The sequence below is a fragment of the Saimiri boliviensis genome, chromosome 1 (assembly GCF_048565385.1).
Source record: "Saimiri boliviensis isolate mSaiBol1 chromosome 1, mSaiBol1.pri, whole genome shotgun sequence".
In the NCBI taxonomy this organism is placed as follows: Eukaryota; Metazoa; Chordata; class Mammalia; order Primates; family Cebidae; genus Saimiri; species Saimiri boliviensis.
In genome coordinates this window covers 165,281,584-165,306,932 of record NC_133449.1, presented here as the reverse complement: position 1 = coordinate 165,306,932, position 25,349 = coordinate 165,281,584, and the positions used below count along the sequence as shown (strand labels likewise).

The following is a 25,349-nucleotide window of genomic DNA, read 5'->3' as shown; positions in this document are numbered from 1 at the left end:
AGCTAATTTTTGTATTTTTAGTAGAGACATGGTTTCACCATGTTGGCAAGGCTGGTCTCAAACTCCTGACCTCAAGTGATCCGCTACCTCCTCGGCCTCCCAAAGTGCTGGGATTACAGGCATGAGCCACCACACCCAGCCCAGAGCCTACTTTCTCTCTCCTGCCTTTAAGGCAGAATGATTATGCAAAGCAGAATCAACCCTCACCTCTTTGCATTCCACTTTACTGGGGCCCATGTTCTTAAGGGAATTGTAGACTCACTCTTTCTCCATATTCACGCTCCCATGGCATGCAGCATCCTCTCTTCAGGGTTTCTACACGTTTTTTCAGCACTGGAGCACTTTGTTTGCTTAGATATTCAGTGACAGGAGGGACTTGGTCCCTGTTGGTGAGGAAGAGCCTACAGTCCTGCACTGGAAGACAGACACGTGCTGCTGAAAGCTTCCAGCAGCCTGAGAACACCATGATGGAACAAAGAGACCTGACCCTGGCCAGGCAGTTCAGGAAGGCGCCCTTCTTTTTGCTGGAATCCAGACTCCTCAAAGTGTTACCTCATTTCTGCGCTAAGGAAGGCTCAGCTAGACCTTCGCCAGGAGCTACTAATTGCAGACACTCTAAGTACATTGATCCAGGGCTGCTCTGATTAAGTAATTATTCACAACAGCACCTAGGAGGGCTAGAGGAGATTAGTTTAAAAGAATCAGCACCAAGTCTCCATTTCTGAGAGAACTCCCAGCCTGTTCCCAAAGAGAACTTGAGTCGACCCAACTCCTTCATCACCTTTGGAGGCACTAAAGTTTAAATTAAATTCTGATTGTTTTCATATTCGCTTCTGCTAGAGCCCCCGAGATGGCATTGGTGAATTTCGGCCGAGAGTGGGGGCTGGTCCTGTGACGGAGGGGGAGGAGTTGGGTACGGTTGTTTTTATTCTTTGGTTCTTTAGCTGAAAGATTTCATGCATTACAAGAATATCCAGTAATTGGTTCCCCAGTAGAGGTTTACAGATATCTTACGATGCCTGTGTGTCAGATTTGCCATTTTTGGACATCCCCAATTGGCTGTTCAAATGTGGCTTCAGTTAGGATTTCTAAGAGAGACACGCTCGCTCATACTTGCTCGCGACTTCTCACTCTATTAGATAGTAACACTGCAGCTTTGAATAAAGGATTTCCATCCTCTGTCCCCCTTTCCATTTTTAATCTCATCTCCCAAATGTTTTTTATTCCACTGATTATTTGTCTTCCCCTTTTTTGTCAAATCCTCAGAAAGGGCTTTTTAGTCTGGCATTCAGCCCTGAAGTCATCAATGAGCTGAGACCAGCATGCAATGCCAGTTACCGACTTTGGGAGCATTTTTCAAAGATGCTTGTATTTCCTAGCTCCTGTCTCTCCACTTTCAAAACCATGACCTATTTTGAAACTTCCTCACCAGCTCTTCACTAGCCCCTGGCTTTGTCTGAGGGAGAACACAGGGGCCAGGGAGAAGGGGACAGTGGGAGCAGGGTATAGGCAGAGCCAGCCTACTGGGACTCGTCCAGGTAAGAAGCAATGCCTCTCTCCCCCAAAGACGACTGCCTGGGCAGTCTAACTGCCACATAAGCAAATGCTAATAACTTAGAGCTCCCCTTCCCCTTTACAACCTCACCAAGGCTGCGGGAACCCTGGAACCGCTTCTCTGTCCTATAGTATTGGCAACAGTGGCTTCCTCCTCCCATCAGCTGGGTTCCTCATGCTGCACTCCAGGCTTTGTTTGAACACTGTCTGCATTCAAATTCAGTCTAGCTTAAAGCCCTTTAAAGCTCCATGCCTTGGATGGAGGGGGGCAAAGGTGGCCAGCTGGAGGAGCGATCTCATTTTCTTCCCAGGGCTAGGTGCCTTCCATGGAGACTGAATGTGCCTTATTTACACTTGCTCATTGCATTTTGTTCGTATTTTCCAACTAGACAGGAAAGGTCCACTGGGAGAGCACCAAATTACCTGGGCCCTTCTCTGCCTGAGTGCTGTGCTTTCCTGGGAGAGGGAGCTATCTTTTTCCACATTTTGGAGTACTGTACAATGGCACTATCCTTTTCTCTAATGAAGCCCCAGTGGCCACACATGTGACACAGGCAGCAGGCTGTTCGCAGTTCTTCCAAAAGACCATTGTTCTCACACCAAATCTAACAAAGGCAAGAGCCTACTTGCTCTCCCTTTATCCTTTATCGCTCAGCTAGCTACCCCACCTGCATCATTGGCAGAGCTTTCCACACAGGGGAGGGCCTGACATTTTGATTTTTTTAAACCCAGAGTATGGACTAAGTATATTAATTGGTAAGTTAGTATTGGCTGCCCACAAGACCAACACATCCAGGAAGTAAGCCCTGCACACAGGGATGGCCCAGCAGGATAACAGCCTGATTCAACTCCTGTCTCTTCCACTTAATAGCTGGGACTCTGTGATCTACTGTTCATCCATTTAAAATATATTTATAGCGATAAATATATTTTTGAACAACTACATACCACCTTAGGGCAAATGCTAAGAATACAGGTGTGGGTAAGTCAGACCAATCTCCCCATCCTGGAACTGATCCACAGCAGACAGAAATTGTAACCTGTATTTCTTGGACTTCTACTGACCCACCTATAAAATAAGGAGAGATGTTATTCTTTAAATCACAAGCATCTCCTCAAGCTTAAAAAAAAGCATAACAATAGAATTCTAACATATTATGCAGACAGTTGGGATATGAGAAGGGGAACATAAATTTACTGAGTTCCTGCTATATGCCAGTAGCTGTGAGCTATATTTTACGAATATTGTCTCATCTTATTCCACAAAGTGATGCTATGAGCTAAACTTTATTGCACCATTTTGCAGACGGAAAAATTGGAAGTTTACAAAAGGCAGTATGAGGGTGATTCTAGTCAGTCAATAGGTGTGTACTGAGAGCTTTCTTCATGCCAGGAACTGACTGTGTTAGATGCTGGGCCCCCAGTGCTGGGCCGTGTCAGGCCATGTTTTATGTTACAATCTTGGAGAAAGATGGGCAAGGAATGAGATGGGTGTGATGAGTGCCATTTGAGAAGGCATTAGGAGTTCAGGAAAGGGAAAACTCAAGTTTGAGGATTAGGGGAAGTCCTCTAAGAAAATGTCACTTTAAAGCCGAGATCGGATGTTGAAATTGTCATTAACAAGGCAGTGAGAAGAGGTGTTTGTTTCGCAGTGGAAGAGTACGTGGGCGGGGCAGTAAGGTCAGAGCATGAGGGCTGAGGAGGATCCGATACGGAAGAGAGATCTGGTTCTTCAGTGTGTGTGTCCTGCAGGCCATTTAGCTCACATTACAGAGTTGTTTAGACTTGACCTACAGAATAACTGGGAGCCTCTGAAGTGTCTCAAGCAGGAGGGTGACTTGATCAAATGTCCATTTTAGAAAGATCACTTTGGCTACCAGATGGAGAAGGGAACATGGCAAGATGGGAGACTGATTAGGAGTCTGTTCCCAGTTGTCGTGGTAAGAGGTAGTAGTGGCTTCAGAGACTAGAATAGAGGCAGTGGAGATAAGGAGCAGTGAAATTTTTCACTGTAAACTGGGACAATTGCCAAGTGTTTGCCCTGAGAATGTGAGTATCTGCTGGTACCATTTTCTAACTATGGGAACAAGCAGATATGAAGCCGGGGAGCAGATCCCAGAGACGTGGCTCACACACCAGCCCTGTTGGAGCAGATGGAGATTGTGTAAAAATGATCCGTTGTAACCTGTAGCAACAGGAGGGCAAATGGGGAAACATCACTGAGAAGTAGGATGCTGAGGAGAGAACGGGGAGCACGAGAGCAGTGAAAATCGAGCTGAAACCAGGATGAAAGGTGGGAAGGGATGTGATTGAAAATGGGAGAATTGGAGGGCTAGCTGGCATGTGTCCACCCAGGAGGGTAAGGAGAGCACAAGAAAGCAGGTCTTAGTCTTCATGATTAATCCAAATCCTTTCCCAAGAAAGCACTGTCTTTTCCTCTGAAGAGTACGATGCTGGTGGCCTGAGTGAGTGCCCTGCTCCTCTCACCAGGACCTCTCTCCAGAAATCGCCAGGATTGCCGCAGGGTAGAATGCCACAATGGCCCCAGAATAGCAGGGGGATATGTGAATATGTTTTTTACCCCACCAACATTACTTTTCCCTAGGAATGCACTAAGTGTGGGATGTATCCTCCGGGTCCCCACTTCTGAAAGGTTCAATCTCCAGTTCACACCTTTATTGGGTCAATGATGAGCACCTTAAAAGGCAGACACTTTTCTCCCATCACCAGCCTGCATATTGTGGCTGGAACACCAAATCTGAAAAAATAGCCCTCTGCAGGCTGTTGCCTTTGATTATTTCCTTCTCTGGGATGTATTCAGCTCCAAGCAGTCTGCCCCTGACTTTCTCCTCATAAGGACCATTCAGCTGAAGATGCTGTGAGTGAATGGGGCCCAGTAATTCAGAGCCTCCTGTCTCCATTTCAGTTTTCTGATCTCTCTCGACCCACACCAGTGGCTCCCTGCTGATGGACTTGTCCCTGAATGACACATACATTCTTTCAGGATTCCAGTGCCTGATCCCATCAGCCATCCAATGCCTGTGTACTGTGGGAAGCCGATGGAAAATCTAGCAGTCTTGTAAAGATACAGATTACTTGCACATCTGTCAGGGTTTAGTTAAATACGACTGACTAATTTATCTTGTAGAGTGAGATTTCTTCTGCACGTTGACTTGGCAATTTTCTCTGTTCAGAGAACATTTAGAATAGATGGTGTGCATGGCAATAGAGGGGAAAAAAAAGAGGCTATTAATTTCCCATTTTCAAATGTGAAATTGACTATAGAGTGCATAACCTATTTCCTTCAGTTAAAAAAAAAAAAAAAAAAAAAAAAGGCCACATTCTCTCTGCTTAGAGCAGGGCAGTGTCAGAAAAGTGAACACCCAGTGCCCCTGAGGCTCTGAGTTGGGGCCCCTAAGCGAGATGGGTGGGCCTGCTCCTGAAGATCTGCCTCTGCACCTGGGCTAAGCCAGGATTCTCTACCTTCATAACAACTAAACAACTACCTTCCCTACCATTTGGGAACATAGCTTAGCAAGAGATGCTGGTTACTGGCTGGTGGGGGCTTATGTTTTTTCTCAGCCCATCTTAAAAAGCTGAGGGGAAGAAGTACAGGAACAGACTTGGATGTCAGAATATCATGATGACACTCCGGAATGTTAGATAGCCCAGAATGATCACTAGCTTGATTCAGTGCCGCCCAGCACGACAGCCTGCTGCGGTGGGAAGATTCTGCCCCTGTGCTGTCCAGTGTGGAGGTCACTAGCTATGTGGGGCTGTTGAATGCAGTGGTGCAGCTGAGGAACTATTTTTTTTTTAAATTTGATTTTTAGAGACAGTTTTGACTCTTGTTGCCCAGGCTGGAGTGAAATGATGTAATCTTGGCTCACTGCAACTTCCACCTCCCAGGTTCAAGCGATTCTCCCGCCTCAGCCTCCTAAGTAGCTGGGATCGCAGGCATGCACCACCACACCCAGCTAATTTTGTATTTTGAGTCAAGATGGGGTTTCACTATGTTGGCCAGCCTTGTCTCAAGTTCCTAACCTCAGGTGATCCATCGCCTCAGCCTCCCAAAGTGCTGGGATTAAAGGCATGAGCCACTGCAACTGGCCTTAATTTTAATTAATGTAAATAGCCATATATATGGCTAATGACAGCTTACTAGATAACACAAGCATCTATTTTTACTTATTTATGTGGCTAAAGCTAGTCGTGTGTAGGTGGATTTTTTGTTGCTTTTCTGAATGCTGTGATGCTAGCCCTAGGGTTACCTATAAATCTTCGATTTAAAAATAGGAATAGCAATCAAAATCTTAGGTGGCACATACTAATTACCATATAATCCTGTACTTTGTTAAGAAATTTATATACATTGTCTGATGTATAGTTATATAACAATATTATCCCAAGTTTTACAGATAAGGAGGCCAAGGTGCTGGAGGCTGACTTGTCTGAGGTCACCCAGCCAGTGAGTGGCAAAGCTGGGATTCATTCCAGCCAGCGCGACTCCTGAGAAGTTATGCTTTGCTGCCTGTTGAGACATTTCTCAGTGCTATTTCCTGGCTGGTGTTTTAAAATACAACCATACTCTGTTGTTAAAGCAAGGCAGTGTCTTCAGGTCATTAAAAACTGGGGTATAAACACTGGACTCACATTTATTCCATGCTTTGCAGAGTATGAGTCCGGATCCTACCTGGACAGAAGGTAGTGTTGTAAATGAGAGTCCTTAGGTTGCAAAGACCCAGTCAGGGCCTGGCTGCCTCTTCTCTAATGTGGAGAGTGGAGAAAGACCTTTTCTGCCTGCGCTGTGGGAAGTTGGGTTCTCCATCAAAGCCCTAGGGTGAGAAATGGGCTTGCCTGATAAGCACATGTGGATGATAAAAATGAGGAGAGGATCTGCATGGTATTATTTTCTTCTGGAGAAGCTTCACATTGCTTTTTAAAAGGCAGGCAGATGGGGGCTGATCACCTTAAATCAGTCAGGCCTGTGTTGATTGAAGGCTAGCTTGGAGTTTTCCTGAGGCTGCGTCTACTCCTTTTTTGTCACTGTCCCCTATGGCTTCGAGTGAAGACCCAGGGATTCCCCCTGGGCTCCCTCAGCACTGGCAGGTTCTGAGCCCTAATCTGCGTCCCTTCAGCACTATGAGACATTCAGAACTTGGTTGTGCCTTGTAACAGCATTTCTGTTTAACTCCTTAGCAGTCTGCTCCTGGAGCTTTAGAATTTGGGAAAAGTTACAAAATTGGGGTTCTGTTCTTTGTCCCTTTTTACTCATTGGAATTTTGGCACCTCAGATCTTTAATGTCTCTCTCCAGATGCTAAAGGCCCAGAACTCATTGCTGGGTTTTCTGGGTCTCGATAGCAGCCCACTGCCTGGACCCTTGGCTGGTTTTATCAGTATTAAGAATTAGCATGTGCCCTGAGGGGCTAGGGAAAGTCAACTTCCTTCTCTGCACCATTTTTTTTTCCCTCTTTGGGATTTCTTTCCTCAAGTCTTAGCATTCTACAAGACCTTCACTAGCTTGCACCCACATACTCACCTGCCCACCCATCCATCCGTCTGGATTTTCTTGTTCTCAGTAGTGTCTGTCTGCCCCAGTGACTCTGTCTGACTCTAAGAAATGAGCTAAATAGCTATAGATGGGCTGAAAAGACTCATGGAGAAGGCATCCATCTGTTTATAGTGGAAAGTCAAGAATGAGGCCGTAGGAAGACTAGCAAAATAGGCCCAATCCACAAATCCAAACCCTGGGCTAAAGCAAAATTGAGCACCTGCTATTACTAGGGTCTTTTGGTGTCCTAGGCAGCCTCTCTCTCAGAGCATTAGCTATGCCTGGGTGTTAATCTCTTGGCATGAGTTTAGTGGTAAATGTAATCTTCTCTGGCATAACTGCAAGAGCAAGCTTTATGCGGTTAGCAAAGGTGATGTGTGATGGTCTTCAGAGGATGCGACATAACTGTGAGACCACTGCAGCTTGCTTTCACAGCACAGACGCCATCCAATTTCAGTTCAGAACAATGGCTGCTCCCCCTGGGAGTCTCTCTCTTTTTGTCCCACTCTTTGTGCTAACAGCATCTTCGGGGTGTTGTCCAACTGAGGTATGTCATGGTTGGATAGAAGGATTTGCTTTGAACATGGCTTTGCCAGTAGCCCTGCACACAGAGGGCAGAAAGCCCCCAGACTCATAGTCTGTTCTGCTTGCTTTTCTCTAGCCTGCACAGACAAGGAGTTACGGAACCTTGCTTCCCGGCTGAAGGATTGGTTTGGAGCTCTTCACGAGGATGCGAACAGAGTCATCAAGCCTACCAGCTCCAACACAGCCCAAGGCAGTAAGACCATTTGGCTTTTGCTCATTTATCTTAAATATCACATTTCAATTTATTAGACATTGTTTTAGGGTTAGCAATATCATTTGGGGGCAAAAAACCCACCTAATATATTGAATATATACTTTAAACATGTCCCAATCTCAAGAAAAAAAAGTTGGATTAAAAAATGTTTAGCAGGCTGGGTGTGGTGGCTCGCCCCTGTAATCCCAGCACTTTGGGAGGCCAAGGTGGGTGGATTGCCTGAGCTTAGGAGTTCGCAACCAACCTGAGTAACATGGTGAAATCCCATCTGTACTAAAAAAAAAAAAAATACATATGTATATAAAATTACCTGGCATGGTGGCACCTATAGTCCCAGCTACTGGGGAGGTTGAGGCAGGAGAATCACTTGAACCCAGGAGGTAGAGGTTGCAGTGAGCTGAGATCATGCCACTGCACTCCAGCCTGGGTGACAGAGCAACACTCCATCTCAAAAACAAAAACAAAAATGTTTAGTATAGGCATTTTGGAAAAAATATATGATCTTACCATTTTAATGACGATAAGCATGCTGTGGTACATACTCTGAGGTTTTCTTCAGTGTCATATATGAAAGTGTGTGTGTACAATTACAAAGGTTGAAACATACTTTCCAGACTGTTTTATGAAGTTTTACCATGTAGAAATGTGACTATGTTTTCATGTTGTGAATAGTATTCTGCTTTCTAATAGCTACACAGAATGCAGTTTATGGACATAACAACTTGCTTAATTTGGTCTTTATTTAGGGACATTTAGGTTGTTACCAGTGTTAGGCTAATAGAAGCAACAGGGTAGCGAACATCTTTGGTGCTGTGTCCTTGTGTACAATAGACCGCATATTGTCTTCCACAGAAACTCCCAGACAGGTGTCTCCTTTCTCCATCCATAACAGGCAAATTGCTCAAGGAGCCTCCCATTGGCATCAGCTGCTGAGCTGGCAGAGACCATACTCAGCTTTGTCATAAGCTGCAGCAAACACTCAGAGTGGACTGTCACATTTGCACACTGATGGAGTCTTTGATGCTTTTAATTCAAAGGCAGAGGATAGGTTTCTCCACACTGTGGCCAATCAGCACAGAATAGATTACTAAACAACACAATTGTTTGCTACATGTACTTTGGCCACAGCCTTTTCTATGTAGCCATTTTGATATTATTTGGTCAAAATATAAAAACAAGTCATTTAAAATAGAGCATTTCACCTGATCCCACACTTGTTTGGGATTTCTGAAAGTAATGTTGTGGATGGAATGCGGTAGGTAAGAAGTTAGAGTAGCAACTGTTGACATCTAGAGGTTCACTAGCATCTGGTCTTCAGCCAAAACAAAAATGACCTCCCTAACTTTTAACCTTCCAGAGAGATCAGTGGAGAACATCGATCCAGGGGTATAATCCTTGAAATAGTTGGGATCTTTTATCTTAAGGAAAAAATAGCATTTAAGTCCCAAAAGTGGTTCTTCGTGGTTCTATCTGTAGGAAAAGCAAAATAAGATTTTTTTTCCCCTGGATCGTCTAGGAGCAGCTGGATTTTGGGTTTTCTGAACAACCTTTCAACAAAAAGCAGATTGATGTGAGGAGAACTGCTGCTTGCAGCCTCCAGTCTCTGGAGATTTCTCCAAAAGATCTGCCTTTGCCCAGAAGCAAATTGAGTCCCCGAAGAGGCTTTTAGGTTTGATATCCTGAAGCAACTGGAGTGAAGGGAATGTAATAGAATGATGCTTGGTTAGCCCACTAGGCCAGAGGAGTAAGTGGCGTTTGAGTCCAGGAGTTCTGAAGGGGAAGCCCAGGACCCTTGCTTGATCCTGTACTCTTGGGGCCAACTAGAAGGGCTGCCCTCCTTTCTCCTGTATGCCAGGCAACCACAGATGTCAGATGAGGCACTACTTTTCTAGTAGTGCTGGGCTTGACTTTTTGACTACTGCCCAACCAGATTGACACTTCTTTTTGGTGACCAGTCAGCAGTAAACTCCTCTTTGTGTATTAAAATGTCGGTATTCTGTACAAAAGTGTAGAGCCGTGTAGCAAATTATCTCTTATTCAGCAGCCCCTGAGGACAGCATTATCAAAGACTGTTGACAATCATGATGTTCAAAGAAGGTGCCATGTTATGTCCCATAGCCTCTCTAGAAAATAAAGAGGGAGTTTTAAAATGTGTTCTAAGATAATGAATACATTTAAAAATGGAAAGATTTTGTGTTTAAAGCAATAGAGTTTGCAGCAGCTAGAAAACTTCTCCCAACATTTTTTTTAAAAAAATTGAACGCTATGTGCCTGTCATGCCTGAAGCTGCTGAAGGAGACAAGAAAGTCTTTTCCCTCAGGGAGCCTATACTCTAATTAGCAAGCATGGACAATGAGGGGAAGCATAGCGTTCTAAGAAAGCTCAGAGGAGGAGAGGCTGCACTTATTTTATTGGCTTCTGGACAATGAAGACTTTTCTGCAAAGATGCTGCTCCAGAAAGAGTGGGTACACCTTGCTATATCCTACATTTCACTAAGCAGGGGTTTCTAGTGATGCACACAGAAACTTAATGACCAGGCTGTAGGCAACAGACCCCAGCAGGACCCCTCGCACTGCCCATCCTTAAACATGACACTGTAGCCCAACTGGATGGTCTCAGGACAAGAAGATCAAGTCAGGCAGAAGTTTAGCAGAGGAGTCATTGAGAATATGTAGGTTCTGGATTAAGCTTGCCAGGGTCTGAATCTCCATTCTACAATTGTATGACCTTGAGCCTTATTTTTTTCTTCTGTACAGTGGAGATGATGTGGCACCATTTCATAGGACTGTCAAAAGGATTCAGTGAGATAATTAAGTACAAAGTGCTTAGAAGCATGGTTTCTACATAGCAACACAGACGTTTGCTTTTATCGGTATTCTAGAAAAATAAAACTAGTCCTGGAAATCCAGTTTATGGAACAGGCTGAGATTTTGTGGCACCTTTGATTCTGAAGGAAGATGAGTTTTAAATCAGGGGCGTGTCTACAGTAGACTCAATATCCTGAGTGTTGAGCTAAGTGTTATTATTTTAGTGCATACATTTTCCATTGTGGAAACAAATAATGCTTTAAGAAAGCGATGACTTCTCCCCCAGGGAAATAAGAAAGAAATTATTGTCTGAGTTGATTTGGATTCCATGTCACGGATCTCTTTAGGGGATTGAAGAAGAGAAGAGTGGGGAACAGAGGCAGGCACCTGGCTTGTTTTGCCATTAATGTTCAGACTGCTTGGATTTAAAGGTCCTCTGGGATGTAATCAGTGCTTCTGGATTATGCTATATTGTTTCATTTCACTGCTATCCTTTTAAAAATATTTTGTTTTTGTTTTTCAATGCTTTTGAAATATAAAAGCATAGTTTTTGGTATCATAAGCTATACCTCTTACTCATCATGTTTCTGTTATTTCTTTTGGGCATACCCCATTTCAAGCAAATGAAAATGCATATTTATATCACAGATACATTATCATTTGGGGATTTGTTCCCTTTAGAATATATTTTCCTCAAATGCTGACTTTTAAACTGTTTCACTTAAAACAAAACACACAAAAAGTATTCTAGAGAATCACCCAATCTGTGTCCTGGGAAGGAAACAGTCTTAGGAGGGGAGCGGGGTTGGGTCTTGGCACCTTCTTGGGTCAGTGAGAGGGAAGCACCAGGCTTGGTGGCAGCTGAGATGTACCTTTTGCTTGGCAGGGTTTGACACGAGCATCCTGCCCATCTGCAAGGACTCCCTGGGCTGGATGTTCAACAAGTTGGACATGAACTATGACCTCCTGCTTGACCATTCAGAGATCAATGCTATCTACCTGGATAAGTACGAACCCTGTATCAAGCCTCTGTTCAACTCTTGTGACTCCTTCAAGGATGGCAAGCTTTCTAACAATGAGTGGTGCTACTGCTTCCAGAAGCCTGGAGGTAAGGTGGGAGGGATACCTGGGGTCCCTAGCCCAGGGCAGACTTGCTGGAATAGAGGAGGACCATGTATGACTATGGAGAGGGCAGAGAGCCACAGTCAGATGATAAATAATTCATTCCATTTAATGCCAGGCCCAAAGTCTTATTTCTCCCAGTTTATTTCTGCTTTTGGTGTGGTATACTAGAAAACCCAAGAGAATAGTCAAGGAGTCAGTTACTTCTGCCTGTTCCTCCCTTTGGGAAAGTCTCTTCACTGTTTTTTCATCTATAAAATGGGTACAGAAACCTTCACTACATAATCCAAAGGTCATTGTGAGCTCTCAATGTAAAAAATACCTTACAAATGTGAGAGACAATGAAAATTATTCTCATTGAGAAAGCCACTTGTCAGTTTCTCTAGGATAAATTCAGATTTATACTAAGTGTCCTACGCAAGGCTATTTCAATTATAAATGATCTCCAGCTAATGAATAAAAGAGGCAAAACTTGGTGAAGAAGAAAAGATGCCAGGGTATTTCAAGGGGATTCAGAGTAGGGACAGAAAGACTCTCAGGAAGCCAGTGGCAGGTGCTCTCCCTTTGCCTCCCTCTGGCTGAGGAGTGCACCTGAGTATGGCAGTCACAGTTAATGGGACCAGCGGAGACTGGCCCACATCTGAATTCCAATCCCAAAACCCATTGTGGGTCAGGTATTCAGGAGAACATATTACCACAAGCATAGCTGGCGTACCCGACATATTCCACTGCCAGGAAAGGAGGATGACTGGTAATATGCAAGGATTTAAGTTGTGTCTATAAAACAACTGTAATTTATGTTCTATGCACGTATATACAGACAGTACACACACAACAAAAAATGTAGGCATTGTAAAAGGACATTCAGTGAAAAATATACAAGTATGTGTGTATGGGATTTTAATTCTACTTCTTAGAAGCAGAATTACTAGTCAAAAGGCCTTTTAAAATTGAGCAGTATTTCCCACTTGACTTCACCTCCAAAGAGGTTGTAACAGTTTTTACTTTCACCAAAAATATTTGAGAATAGCTATTCTCTATGGTGTTACCAACGTTTCTGAGTTAGGTTGAACTTCTATGCATATGAAACATTCGCGAAATGTCTATATGTTCTTTGTATATTTTTCTATCAGGTTCTTGTTTTTTTAAGGAAATTGGAACTTTTCTGGACATAGATATTGCAAATATGTTTCCCAAATTTCAGTTCATGCATTTTTGCTCGGGAGAAATTTTAAGATAGTCAAACTTCTCCCTATTTTTTGGCTTCTAAGACACCATAAAGCTTAGAAAGGTATTCCTCACTTTATTGCTGATGTTTTCCTCATAAGAGGAAACCTTTTGTTTTTGTTGTTCACTTAAATTCTGCATCAGTCTAGATTGTGTATGTTTACATCGTCAGGTGGGCTCCCAGCCTCCTCCACAGCCCTGGAGATGGTCATCTAGTTGCCCTTCTCTCATTTATTAACTAGTCTATCTTTTGCCCTTCAATTTGAAATGTGGTTCTAATTATATATATATATATATATATATATATATATATATATATATATATATATATATATAGAGAGAGAGAGAGAGAGAGAGAGAGAGAGAGAGAGAGAGTCAAATTTTGCCTCTTTTATATATATAAATACCCTTTTATGTATTCTAACTATTAAGAAGTCAGTTTTAGACTTTTAAATCACAGTTGTTTTATAATATGTTTTAATATCTGGTAGGACTATCCTTTGCTGCCATTGTTTTTTAGAATTTGCCTGGATATTAATATGTTTCTTTCCCTCTGTGAACTTCAGCATCAGTTTACCCAATTAAAAACGGTTTCTATTGGTATTGTTTTTGGTATCAGGCAAAATTAGATTAATCAAGTAAAAATCAATAGCTGTATAATATGGAATCATTTTGTCTTAGAACAGGATCTATCTACCAGTGGTGTTACATTTTAAAATTTTGTTCTAACAATTATTGTACTTCCCTTGAATTTATTATTGCTACCATTGTAAATGAAAAAGGTTTTCTTTATTTTTATTTTTTTTTTTTTACATTATACTCCCTCCCTGGTGGTTGTTTCAACATTGATTTTATTCCAACGACCTTACAAAGCTCTTGTTTTATTTATAAGTTATTGCGGTTGGTTTGCTGGATATTTCTCTTCATTTTTAATTTTTATACCTCATTTCTCTCTTCTAGTTACATCTGTTAGTACCTAAAATCAATGTTCAAACAATAGCCATTTAAAAATTTTAGTAAATACTTGTAGTGATTCTCAGCATTAAGCCTAGTGATAGCTTTAGGTTTGAATTCATATTGTATCATGTGATTTTTAGCATGGTTTCCTTACAACACATAGCCTGTGTGTTAATGCTTTACCTGGAGGTAACAGTGCCAGGCCCTGAGAGTAAAGCTACTTACTGCCTTCACCGAGAGTCAGAGCTGGTCACCTGGCCTCATGGTACATCTCTGGATAGACGACCCTTACTCTCGTGGTTGCTGAAAGCCAGAACCTCCACCTGTGGCACAGCATCCAGGACTGTCATCATAAATGCTACCTTTTATAATACAGATGAAATTTGTTTCTCCTTTCCTTTGATGTTTTCCATTTATATATTTCTCCTTGACTCTGAAAGCATCTTAAAACAAGACGTCAACAAAATATATTTTACTAGCAGTTTCTCTCATGGAACAAGCACCAAGACCAGGTAGCATTGTGCAGGGTAAGAGTTGTAAATAGTTGCTTAGATACTTTATATGCAAGTGTGGGGCCTGCAGAAAGAGGCAGCATCAGCCAAATATAAGAGCATAGAGAATCAGAACCCCTCTGCCAAGGACAGGAGAACCATGAACCATAAGGTCTACCAAGGCAAGTCCTGGTAAACTCTGAAGAATGAATGAGGTCACTTCATTTTGTTTAGAATGGAAGTAACTTCTTTTCCATGACATGCATTTTGCTGCTGAGAGCCCAGAGGCTGGAACAGGTGAAGAGACCTGTTCAAAGTATTCAGCTGGGAGGTGGCAGAGCCTAGATATAAAGCCTCATCACTGCCTCTCCAGATCTCTTCTGTATCTTCATAATTGTCCCTCGGCTTCAAGGGATTAATTTGTGTTTTACTTTTCTAGGGGTAGTGTACCGTGAGGTCTGAAGTAACCATTCCTCTCCATCCTCTCCTACAGCAAAACCTAGGCTACATAAGTATTTGTCGCCTCTGATTAGTTTGTTTGTGGATTCGAAACACTTCCCCACTAATAAGCCTTGGCTGATTACTTCCTTCCTGATAGAAAGGAAAAAGTCTGTTACACTACCTATTAGATACTTGATATTTGCTTGAGTTGGCACTAGAAAGAAACAAACATTTCTATACAATGCAAGTAGCCCCCAAATGCTATTTTAAGTGCATTGTGGTATGAGGTTTGTTTTGTAATTAGTCACACTAATGGCCTGAATTTGTTTGTTGTATAGTAACAGCATATGGAACAATTCCCCTCCCAGGTGTGTCACTGTCTACATTTCACGTCAAGAGTGAAGTCAATCATTAGAGATTATATTCCATGCCATCTGGAAATTGACTTCCAGAAATTATTTTTTAGGTCTCCCTTGCCAGAATGAAATGAACAGAATTCAGAAGCTGAGCAAGGGGAAAAGCCTGCTGGGTAAGTACAATTTCTTCACTGGTTTAAACAACTAATTAAACCAGCCATGTCCCTTATAATGATCAGCATGACAATGGTTATCCAATTAGGGCTAGTGTTTCATGAAAGAAATGCCTTGTTTTACCCCCAGGCAGGGCTCTTCCAGGCAGCTGGACATAAACAGAGGACTGGCTGGCTGGTTAAGAATTGCTGTGTGTTCCTTCAGCCAGAAGAGAGTTCCGCCAGGGCTGGTCCTAGCACCATCCCCACTGCTAACTCCTCCCTCATCTTAAGCTAAAATAAATCTTGGTTTTTTCTTTCCAAGTAAAATCATTGAATGGTGCTCTCATATGCTCTTTCCAGTGCTAAAACTATAAGGTCTAAAAATTACAGCATTTCCTCTGTTCCTTAGATAGGGTTGTCTGTTGAAGGAAAGAGATGAGCTGTCCTCTCTTCAGAATTTATCAGACAGGGTTGAACAACATGCATGTGCTTTAGCCTATTTCCACCTTCACCTAGTCTCTCCAGGAAAGTATGCAGGTATGCAGGCTGTTTAAACACTATGGAAGCAAGTGGGTTGTATGAATATGTGTTCTCCTAACATGCAAATCTTGCGGGCCTCTCAAGGGGCTAAAGAGCTCCCAGCCTGCCTTTCTCCAGCATGTGGAGGAAGTCCCTGGCATTTGTCATAGAAACACTGGAAATTCTCATTGGTTTGCTGAAGAAAGGAAGAGTCTGCTTTGCTTTCCTTTCTTTTAAAAAAAAAGGGGTGTCAGCTGTAACAGTAATTCAGAATTATTCCTGTGAAGCATTCAGAGGCAAGGGCATTCCCCAAGCAGCCTGCCATTTCAGAAGTTTCTCTGTTTATTTGAAGGAAATGGGCAAGTTTTCTTGCAGACTGTCTAACATAGGCAGTCTATGAATTCCAGTGATTTCTCCTCTTAGGATTTTTTTGAGTTACCTCAAAATGCATTTATTCTCTTCCTTTTGGCTTTTGATGACTTCCCCAAAGTCATGATTTTGAAATTCTTGGGTCTACATTCTTCTCCTGAGTAAAAGGACATAAAGATATATTTCTGGTCTGAAGGCAAATTGGCTGGATCCCTCCTCCATAGGTTTTTCCAGTGCAAGGACTTGTGTTTATTGATCTAATTTCTCCCTGTGGGATATCATTTTGAATGAAATACCTATGATCTACAGGTGGTTGTAGAACTAGTACACTGCCGTTTATTAAAACATTGTTTTTATGCAGTATAGATATCTTATACATTGCCTCATTGTTAAGGGTCATCTGTGATTAGATGTCTCATATTCCATTTACCCCAGTGCATGTGAATGAAATGCCTACCTTTCTCCTAAAATAAACCTCATTTTATTTTAAGGCTTGCTTTATCACATATGGGGATTACTCCAGCTGACTCAGAAAAAAATGCCATTTATTTGCTTACAAATTCTTTATGTATTCAGGGGCATACAGATTCAAATAAATAAAACAATCAATAACAAATTATTATCAGCTATAATTATTGCATTGTAGATTTAGAGCAGCACCTGCTTCTTACCAACCTAGGAGCTCAACCCAATTTTTTTTTTTTTTTTGGTCCAAAGAGGAACCAGTTATCTACATGTTCTCTTTGTAAGCAGTCCTTGATTGAAAATTTGTTCACAAATCTCTTTTTGAGCTATTGACAACATCTACTGCTCTTTGAAAACTAATGTGCAATGGCTTACACTCCCTAATAAGAGGGTAGCCATCACTAAGCATCCAACTGTGGCATCAGCAGCCTTTCCTAAGTGATAGCTATAGTGTTCCATGGTCTCATTTCATCTCTGAGAATATAGTCATCTTGGTATAGCCTGGTAGTAGCATGTTCTAGACTAGACCCTAGAGTCAGCTGGGTCTAGGTTTATGTCATGATTCAAAATAGGAGAAATCTGTCCCCCCATATTTTTTTTCTGAGATTGTTTCACTAAATAAAAGGTAAATTTGAAAATGTAAGCACGCTTACAAAAATCAGAAACAAAATTAGGACACAGAAAGCCACAGTGGTAGGCAGGAGCCTCTGTTTTCAGGAGGCTGATACAGATGGTGTTACCACCCAGGTTACACAAAGAGGAAGAATTCTTTCATACAAGATGCAATCTCACTATCATAAAACACACACCCCTGTAAAGAAAAACAAAACTAAAAAGTGTCATAAATAAAGATTACCCACAGCACAATGAGAATCAGATTGACATCAGACTTACTGTTGACAATGCTGACTTACGAAGAGAAAATAATATCTTCCAAGTGCTGAGGGGAAATAACTATGAACCTACAATTTAAAATTTATCCCAATGATCATTCAAGTGTGATGGCAGAGATACTCTGAAACCATCTAAGATTCAGTCAGTTTACTAACCACAGACTCACTTAAATAGCTCTAAAGGATTTATTCTACCAAACAAATGATCCCAGAAGGAACTATTCAGATGCAATAATGAAAAAGAAATGACATGCTTCTAACTCTAAATAAATAAGACCAAAAAAGATAGTTTTATAGCAACCTAGAATTAAAATTCCAGACAATTGGGGGAAGTGAGAAAAAGATGATAAGAATGTGTTAAGCTTCTAGTTTGTTCATGAAAAAGATAAATATATAGATTAACTGTAGATCCTACTGGGGAAACCTATGCTCCTCTGTGGAAAATATGAATAACCATAAGAATATTAGAATACGTAGTGTTTAAATGTATGGAAATAAGACAAGATATAAAGAAAACTTGATTTCCATAGCAGGCAGGAGAAATGGTAAGTAGAAAACAGATATGGTGGCAGAAATAGGAGTAAGCGTTTCTATTATCACAGTAAGTGTGAACAGGTCAAACCCATTTATTATCAATAAGTATTTAAAGGAGAGTTATATGAAAATAATTCCACAAAAAGTTGAAATTAAATGAGGGTAAATACTCTTTTTTAAACAACGTTAATGTCTGACAAAGCATATCTGTTTTTTATAATGCAGTCATCTTGCTGAAATATCCCTTTTACTATATGCCAGCAGTTGCTGTGTAGACATGCCTTGCTTAATGACAGGGATAGGTTCTGAGAAATGTGTCATTAGGTCACTTTGTCATTGTGTAAACATCATAGAGTATACTCACACAAACCTAGATGATATAGCCTATTGCTCCTAGGTTACAACCCTGTACATCATTTTATTGTACTGAATACTGCAGGCAATTGTAACATAAAGGGAATTATTTTTATATCTAAACATAGAAAAGGCATAGTAAAAATACGGTGTTGTACTCTTATGGAACCATTGTCACACATATACAATCCATTGTTGACTAAAGAATGGAATAGAACTGTAAGGGGGATTTATATCCACAGTGGTCTTCAGAAACTTTGACATACCTCCTCTTGAAACTAACAGTTCAAGTAAACAAAGATTTGTTATCATTCACACTTGTATATGTATTTCTGAACCTACCCGTTGAATATAGTCTTTCAAACACACACAAACATTTGCCACAGACCATATCACAACAGAAAACTCAATAAATTTCAAGTAAATGATCACAGATCAAACCTACTGACCACAACAACGGAAGTAAAATATGAGATTACTAAACCCCATACATTTGGTTTCATAAATATTGATCAAAGATGAAAGAGTGTAAAAACTACAAAATATTTAGAGATGAATGAAGATGAAAGCATGGGGTACCAAATACATAGGAAGCAACTAAAGTAAACTTAAGGAAACTTCATTGCTTTAAATGCATTTTTTTAAAAAAAGACAAAAATGAAATTAACTGAATTCTCAACTCAAAAAGCTTTAACAACACAAAGTGAATAGGACTAAAGCAGACAACAGTGAAGTAAAACTTAAAATACCATATCAGAGATAGTTTTTTGAACAAACTAATGAAATAGACAAACTTGTGACAATATGAAGACATGAAAAGGCTCAAATAGTGACATGAATTTAAATGTGGGATATAAGCTCAGTTATAGAATACTGTAAATTGTGGTTCTCAAACTTACAAAAACCTAGATGAAATGGATACTATCAGTTACCAAATTTTGGTAACAGAAGATCCAAGTAAATCAAAACCAGGAAATGCTACTCTCATCCCCCCAAAATGGGCACCAAGCCCAAGATACTTTTATGGACACATTTTCATTTTATAAAAAATGTCTAGAGTATACCTGAATCATTTTATGTATTAAGAACATCAATAGAAACAATACAGAAAACATAGAAACAAAATTTATGCCTCAATCACTGTATTAGTCCATTTTCACATTGCTATGAAGAAATACTCCAACCTGGGTAATTTCTAAAGAAAAACAGGTTTAATGGACTCAAAATTCCACATGGCTGGGGAGGCCTCACAATCACTGGGGTGGAAGGCAGGAGCACAGGTGCAGGGGAACTGCCCTTTACAAAACCATCAGATCTCATGAGACTTACTCACCATCACGAAAACAGCATGGGCAAAACCCGCCCCCATTATTCAGTTACCTCCCACAGGGTCCCTCACATGACACGTGGGGATCATGGGAGCTACAATTCAAGATGAGATTTGGGTGGGGACGCAGCCAAAACATATCAGTTACTTAGTAACATATTTGTAAATTTGTACCACCGGTAATCCATTTTGTTAAAATTATGTAAACCATAAAAACCATACGATTTTCTCACATTAAACATGTAATTAATATCAGTAGTGGCCATTCAAGATTTAAAGGGAAAAATTCATGCTAATCAAAGAAGGAATAGAAGGAATTTTGCTTAACCTTGGGCATATTGTTTAACTCCAGTTTATCACTTCTTTTTTCTGTAAACAGGGAGATAGTAATAGCAACACCTTATGGTGATACTGGCGTGGCTAGATGAAATGATGCAATTAGAGCACTTAGCTATTATTACCTCTTACTTAGAGTCTAGAAGACAGTGACAAGGAATGGCTTGAAACTGTGTGATCCATGGACTGGTGTAGTTTATAGAACATCTGTTACTAGTCATAGTTAATGCATATAGAAAGTTTTATAGCAATGTCACTTTATGTGGTTGCGCAATGTATTGGTAATGCTGGACTTGATATTTACTAGCAGATGCCTTGGGAAGATTACTTAATTCTCCTAGACCTCAGTTTCCTATTTATTAAAAGGTAAAAAATGGTTAAGTATCTCAGAGTTGCGGGGATAAGAGATTGCACAAATATATGTATATGTACACATGGATTAGATCAGTGCCCAGAATAGAAGTATCATTCCTGTTTAAAAACTGAGCTCCTTAGAGCTCAGTGCAATTGGGCTTACAAAGGTTAAGGGCCCTGTAATCTTGACTAAGTAATAGCCAACCATCCCTATCCTCTGCAGCTGGCCCTGCAGCAGATATTTTGACATGTGAGCCTTCTTTCCTGTGTTGAGGGGCATTAACCCTGAGTATCTCTGCACATCTCTGATTAAAGTTGTACCTTTTGTTCCCCCAGGGGCCTTCATACCTCGGTGTAATGAGGAGGGCTATTACAAAGCCACACAGTGCCATGGCAGCACGGGGCAGTGCTGGTGTGTGGACAAATATGGTAATGAGTTGGCTGGCTCCAGGAAACAGGGTGCTGTAAGCTGTGGTGAGTAGGCCCTCCTGCATCAGCCCCACAATGACCTGGCTAACCTGTGGGTCCTCACTGTGTAAGGATCTCCACAGAAGAATGATGCGAGGTAGCTCCAGTCTATATTGAGTTTATAATGGAGATATAGTAACCCTGAAATCACATGAACTCACATGTAGCTGGCTTGGCAAGTGGCAGGAACTCGCTATGACCAGAGAAGGGAGTCAGACAGAACTGCTGCAGGCAAAGAGCCACTTCGGCTGCCTTCACTTCTCCTTTAGGGTGGTGAACCTCCTGGGAAGGTAGGAGCATCTCAAGAATTCTAGGGCTCTTATGAGAACATAGTTTGTAATCTGTGCCCTGTAGATTGACCGCAGTGCGGCAGGGATATTTCTGTGTTTAGAAAGTAAACTGCTTGGTTTTACCCTACAGTTAAGTCACATGCAAAGGGAAAAATGCTGACATGGGACATGTGGTATAAGTGGAAACTAACCTCAAGCTTGAATCTTTCAGAAGAGGAGCAGGAAACCTCAGGGGATTTTGGCAGTGGCGGCTCAGTGGTCCTGCTGGATGACCTAGAAGATGAGCGGGAGCTGGGACCAAAGGACAAACAGGGGAAGCTGAGGGTGCACACCCGAGCCGTGACAGAGGATGATGAGGACGAGGACGACGACAAAGAGGATGAGGTCGGGTACATATGGTAGTGCCCGCAAGAAAGAGGACACAAGTTTTGCACAAAATTGCAAGTCACATCCTATTCCTGCATTTGTATCTGAGACTCCAAGGCACCAAGGTCTCTTCTCCATTGTTCCTCTCTATACCCGACCTAAGGTTTGGAAGACAACTGCTTGTTCCCAGAGGATTCTGATTTTGCATATGTTTGTATGGGAGAAAGAGTGCTGTGTTTTGTTGCTGTTTATTTTTTGGATAGGGAAATGGCTGATTAACCAGAGCCTCCTTCCCCCCTGTGAGATTTTTCCAACAAGCATGTGATTTATGTGGAATTCTGACAGTGCAGGGAGCCCCCACCCTCTTAAATGTCAAAGACCCTTTTGGTTACCCACACTGGTGGTTATTACAGCATGGTTCCCAGCCTTACAGTGTCTAAGTGCTTTTCTTGTGTCCTGTAGATGTTGTGAAAAAGAAAAAAATAAATAAATAAACACACACATACCACACTGTACCTTTCCCCCTGCCCCTTATTATTCCTGGTAAAAATTCATTTTTTCACATCATTCTATCTGGCTTCCTATAAACAACAGCCTTAATTCAGTTAAGAATCCCTTTGGGGAATTCATTTTATTAAAAATCGGTGTCTGGATACTTCTCTGTACATGCATAAATATGCATGCATGTGTAGAAAGACTGTGTGTGTTCTTTGCACACACACACACACACACACATACCTCTCAGAAAAAAGTGTTTGTTTGACTATCTTAAAAATTCACCTGAGAAACAATTACAAATTTGTCAGCTTGTCCAGACCTGGAACAAAATTTCTGGAATAAGAAATTTGTATCAAAGTCCTTTTTTGCACTAGCAGTTGGCACTTGTAGCCTGCAGGCTGAGGAGGTCTCTTCTCTGTGCATCAGCAGTTACTGAAAGCCTCTGATTAAGAAAAAACCTCTGTCTGCCTAAATCACTTTTCTCACAGAAGCCATGTGACTCCCACACGACATGAGCCACTTCACAAGCCATCTCTTTCATTTCTGCTCCAAGCGCCCTTGGCTGCAGCCATCCTGTCTGCCATAGGTTCCTTCCTTTCTTACCTACTCAAGGGCTTTTTCTAAGGCATGCACACATATCCCCTGTTCTGAGAGGAGAGTACCATGGTGTTCCTTAAGAGAAGAAAATTTCTAATTCTGAACTCAATGTTTTGCTTTTACTCCCATTCTACTGACAAATCATAAGGGCACAAAAGCTGTACAATTTTTTTTTTTTTAACCACTCAAAGAATCCCAAATGGAGGCCTACAAAGAATGTCATAATAGCACATGGAAGCAAACCCTGGGTTTTTAAGAGCAAATTCTGTACCCCTCTCACTCCCCATAAGTTACAAGATACTGATGAAGAAAGTTCTTCACCATAGTGTTTGTTTTAACTAAACTCACTGGAGTCTAGTTCCAAATTTGGTAGCATCATCATCTCTACATTCCTTAGAATTTCTCTCCCTATCCAGCTGATCCAAGATACAAGTACCAAAGACTAGTCTCTAAAGTTCCCCATTTCACTCAGTACTAGTCCATAAGCTCTTGCCTTACCTGGCTTTCACCTACCAGGATGCCCTAATCAGAATCAGCCACCCAAGCAAGGCTCTTTGGGCCATATGTCTGTCTCTTGCCTTCCCCCATGAACTTCAGTCTGTCCACACAAAAGTCACATGAACTCAAGCAAGAAATATGTTCAGCCAAAACATCATAGTGGCAGCTGACCAATCCCCCATCCCAAACTAACCATTTGGATGTACCAACCCACCTCAAATTAGCATGTTCCAATCCTTGCATTGGCTGAATAAAGTGGCATTAGTTGGTCTTAGATAGGAAATGAACATACTTGATATAGCAAAGTCCTTTGGCTTCGTAAATAACCCTGAGGTTTTATACTTAACTTTCCCCAGAGAGAGACAGACCATAGGCAAGCTCTGTATTGGGATCTCAACTCCATCACCTTTGTTTCAGTATTTTTTTCTTTCTTGAACAAAACTAAGATAATTTAGAAAGCAGGTGCTTAATTGCAGTAAAATTATATTAAAAATGAAGACATGTTTTAAAATCTCAGTTTAGATCATCAAAGAAAACCATTGTTACTATCTCCTTTGAGTTTAGGCAAATGTACAAGAAAACAAATTGAAATTGAAAAATTGATTTCACTTAGAAAAACTTCTAGGAGCAGGATGAATCACTAATTTTAATTTGCCTGATTATCTTATGACAAGTATCAAATTAAGATGTATCAAATTAAGATGACACTTAAAGATCCTTAGCATTAACTTAATGATGGAGAAGAGTGCTCAATAGATAATTCCCAGTAAGGTAATGAGATGACATTTTCAGAGACATTCTAAGAAGATATTTCAATTCATTAAAATATTAAATAGCCCTCCTCAAACTGGAACCCCCAAATTGATGGAGCCACTTTAATAATACTTTTCATGCCTCACTTTGACATGACAGCATTAGATTTTTTAAAGACCTTTAATACTTTCCATGAGTACTAAAAATTAGAATGAGTTACCTTATCCTTAGAAGTAGAATGTTCACTTTCTTCTTTTTGGAAAGAGATCCCCAAAAAGCCCACTGGTACCAGTGACAAGGAGTCATTTGTACAGTGACCAAGTACACATAAAATACTGATTAAAAAATAGTATCATAATCCAGTCCCTTGTCTGATACAGGTATTAAGCTGAACCCTCACTAACTCACTTTTGAAAAGTTCTTAGTGAATAGCTTCATTCTTATTCCATAAACAGCTCTTTTAATACAATTTCCCTGGCATCCAAATTAAATCTCAGAATTTTGTTCCACCATGGTGAGTTGTTTGCCATCTGAATGTATTATTGTTTCTACCAATATTCTAGGCATGAGAATACCTTAATACTGAGTCGGAGGTTTTGTGTCTTGTTTCTTCTCCTTTACGCCCATTTTCTTACCCACACTAGCAAATGACAACATGTCTGTCCAGGTCTGCCCCCTCCACTCACATTTTTTCTTCTTGTTACCTTGACCACACTGTACAGTAACATCCAAGAGCCCGTTCTGCAGTGGGTGGTTTTGGTCTTTTTATATACCTTTTTCTCAAAGTCACTGATGTTTGTCCCTGTTCAATGTGTAGCATTGTAATGAGAGCCCATCTAATCCTGAGTGTCAGTTTGTTGTCCCTATTGTAGATGAAATAGTGACGTAGCAAAAACCTAGTAAATTCTGAATGCTTTTCCACGTAGACTTATCTGGAATGTGAACACAACTCTTTGGTTAATAGTAAATGCTTAACTGTAGTCCTGAGTAGGTGCATTTCTGTCTGTCTCAATAAATTTTACTTTGTCTGCAACACCTGAGTGTGTGTAATTCACTGGGCAGGATGTGCATTCAGCACGCACATCCCACACGCAATCACTACGGAACGGTATGAGCAGACAAAAGAGGATAACCAGCAAGGCTCTGTCAGGACTTCTGATTGTGGTAGAGAGGTCTGCCTGCAGCTAGTCTGGCCTGGTACCTGCAGCACCTCTGGCACATGCCTGCCCTATGCCTGCTCGGTCTAGAACAGGGGTCCCCAAACCC

The 25,349-nt window shown here is 41.2% G+C and overlaps 1 protein-coding gene across 1 annotated transcript in view; it reads left to right on the top strand.

Annotated features, from left to right (window-relative positions):
* Positions 1–25,116, top strand: part of SPOCK1 (SPARC (osteonectin), cwcv and kazal like domains proteoglycan 1) — a 545,496-nt gene extending 520,380 nt beyond the window's left edge. Inside the window, exons 7-11 of the mRNA XM_039469576.2 lie at positions 7,768–7,884; positions 11,600–11,821; positions 15,418–15,480; positions 20,950–21,087; positions 21,583–25,116. Coding sequence (XP_039325510.1) covers positions 7,768–7,884; positions 11,600–11,821; positions 15,418–15,480; positions 20,950–21,087; positions 21,583–21,773 — 731 coding nt within the window. The 3' untranslated portion in view covers positions 21,774–25,116. The remainder of the gene's footprint in view (positions 1–7,767; positions 7,885–11,599; positions 11,822–15,417; positions 15,481–20,949; positions 21,088–21,582) is intronic.
* The last annotated feature ends 233 nt before the right edge of the window (positions 25,117–25,349 follow it).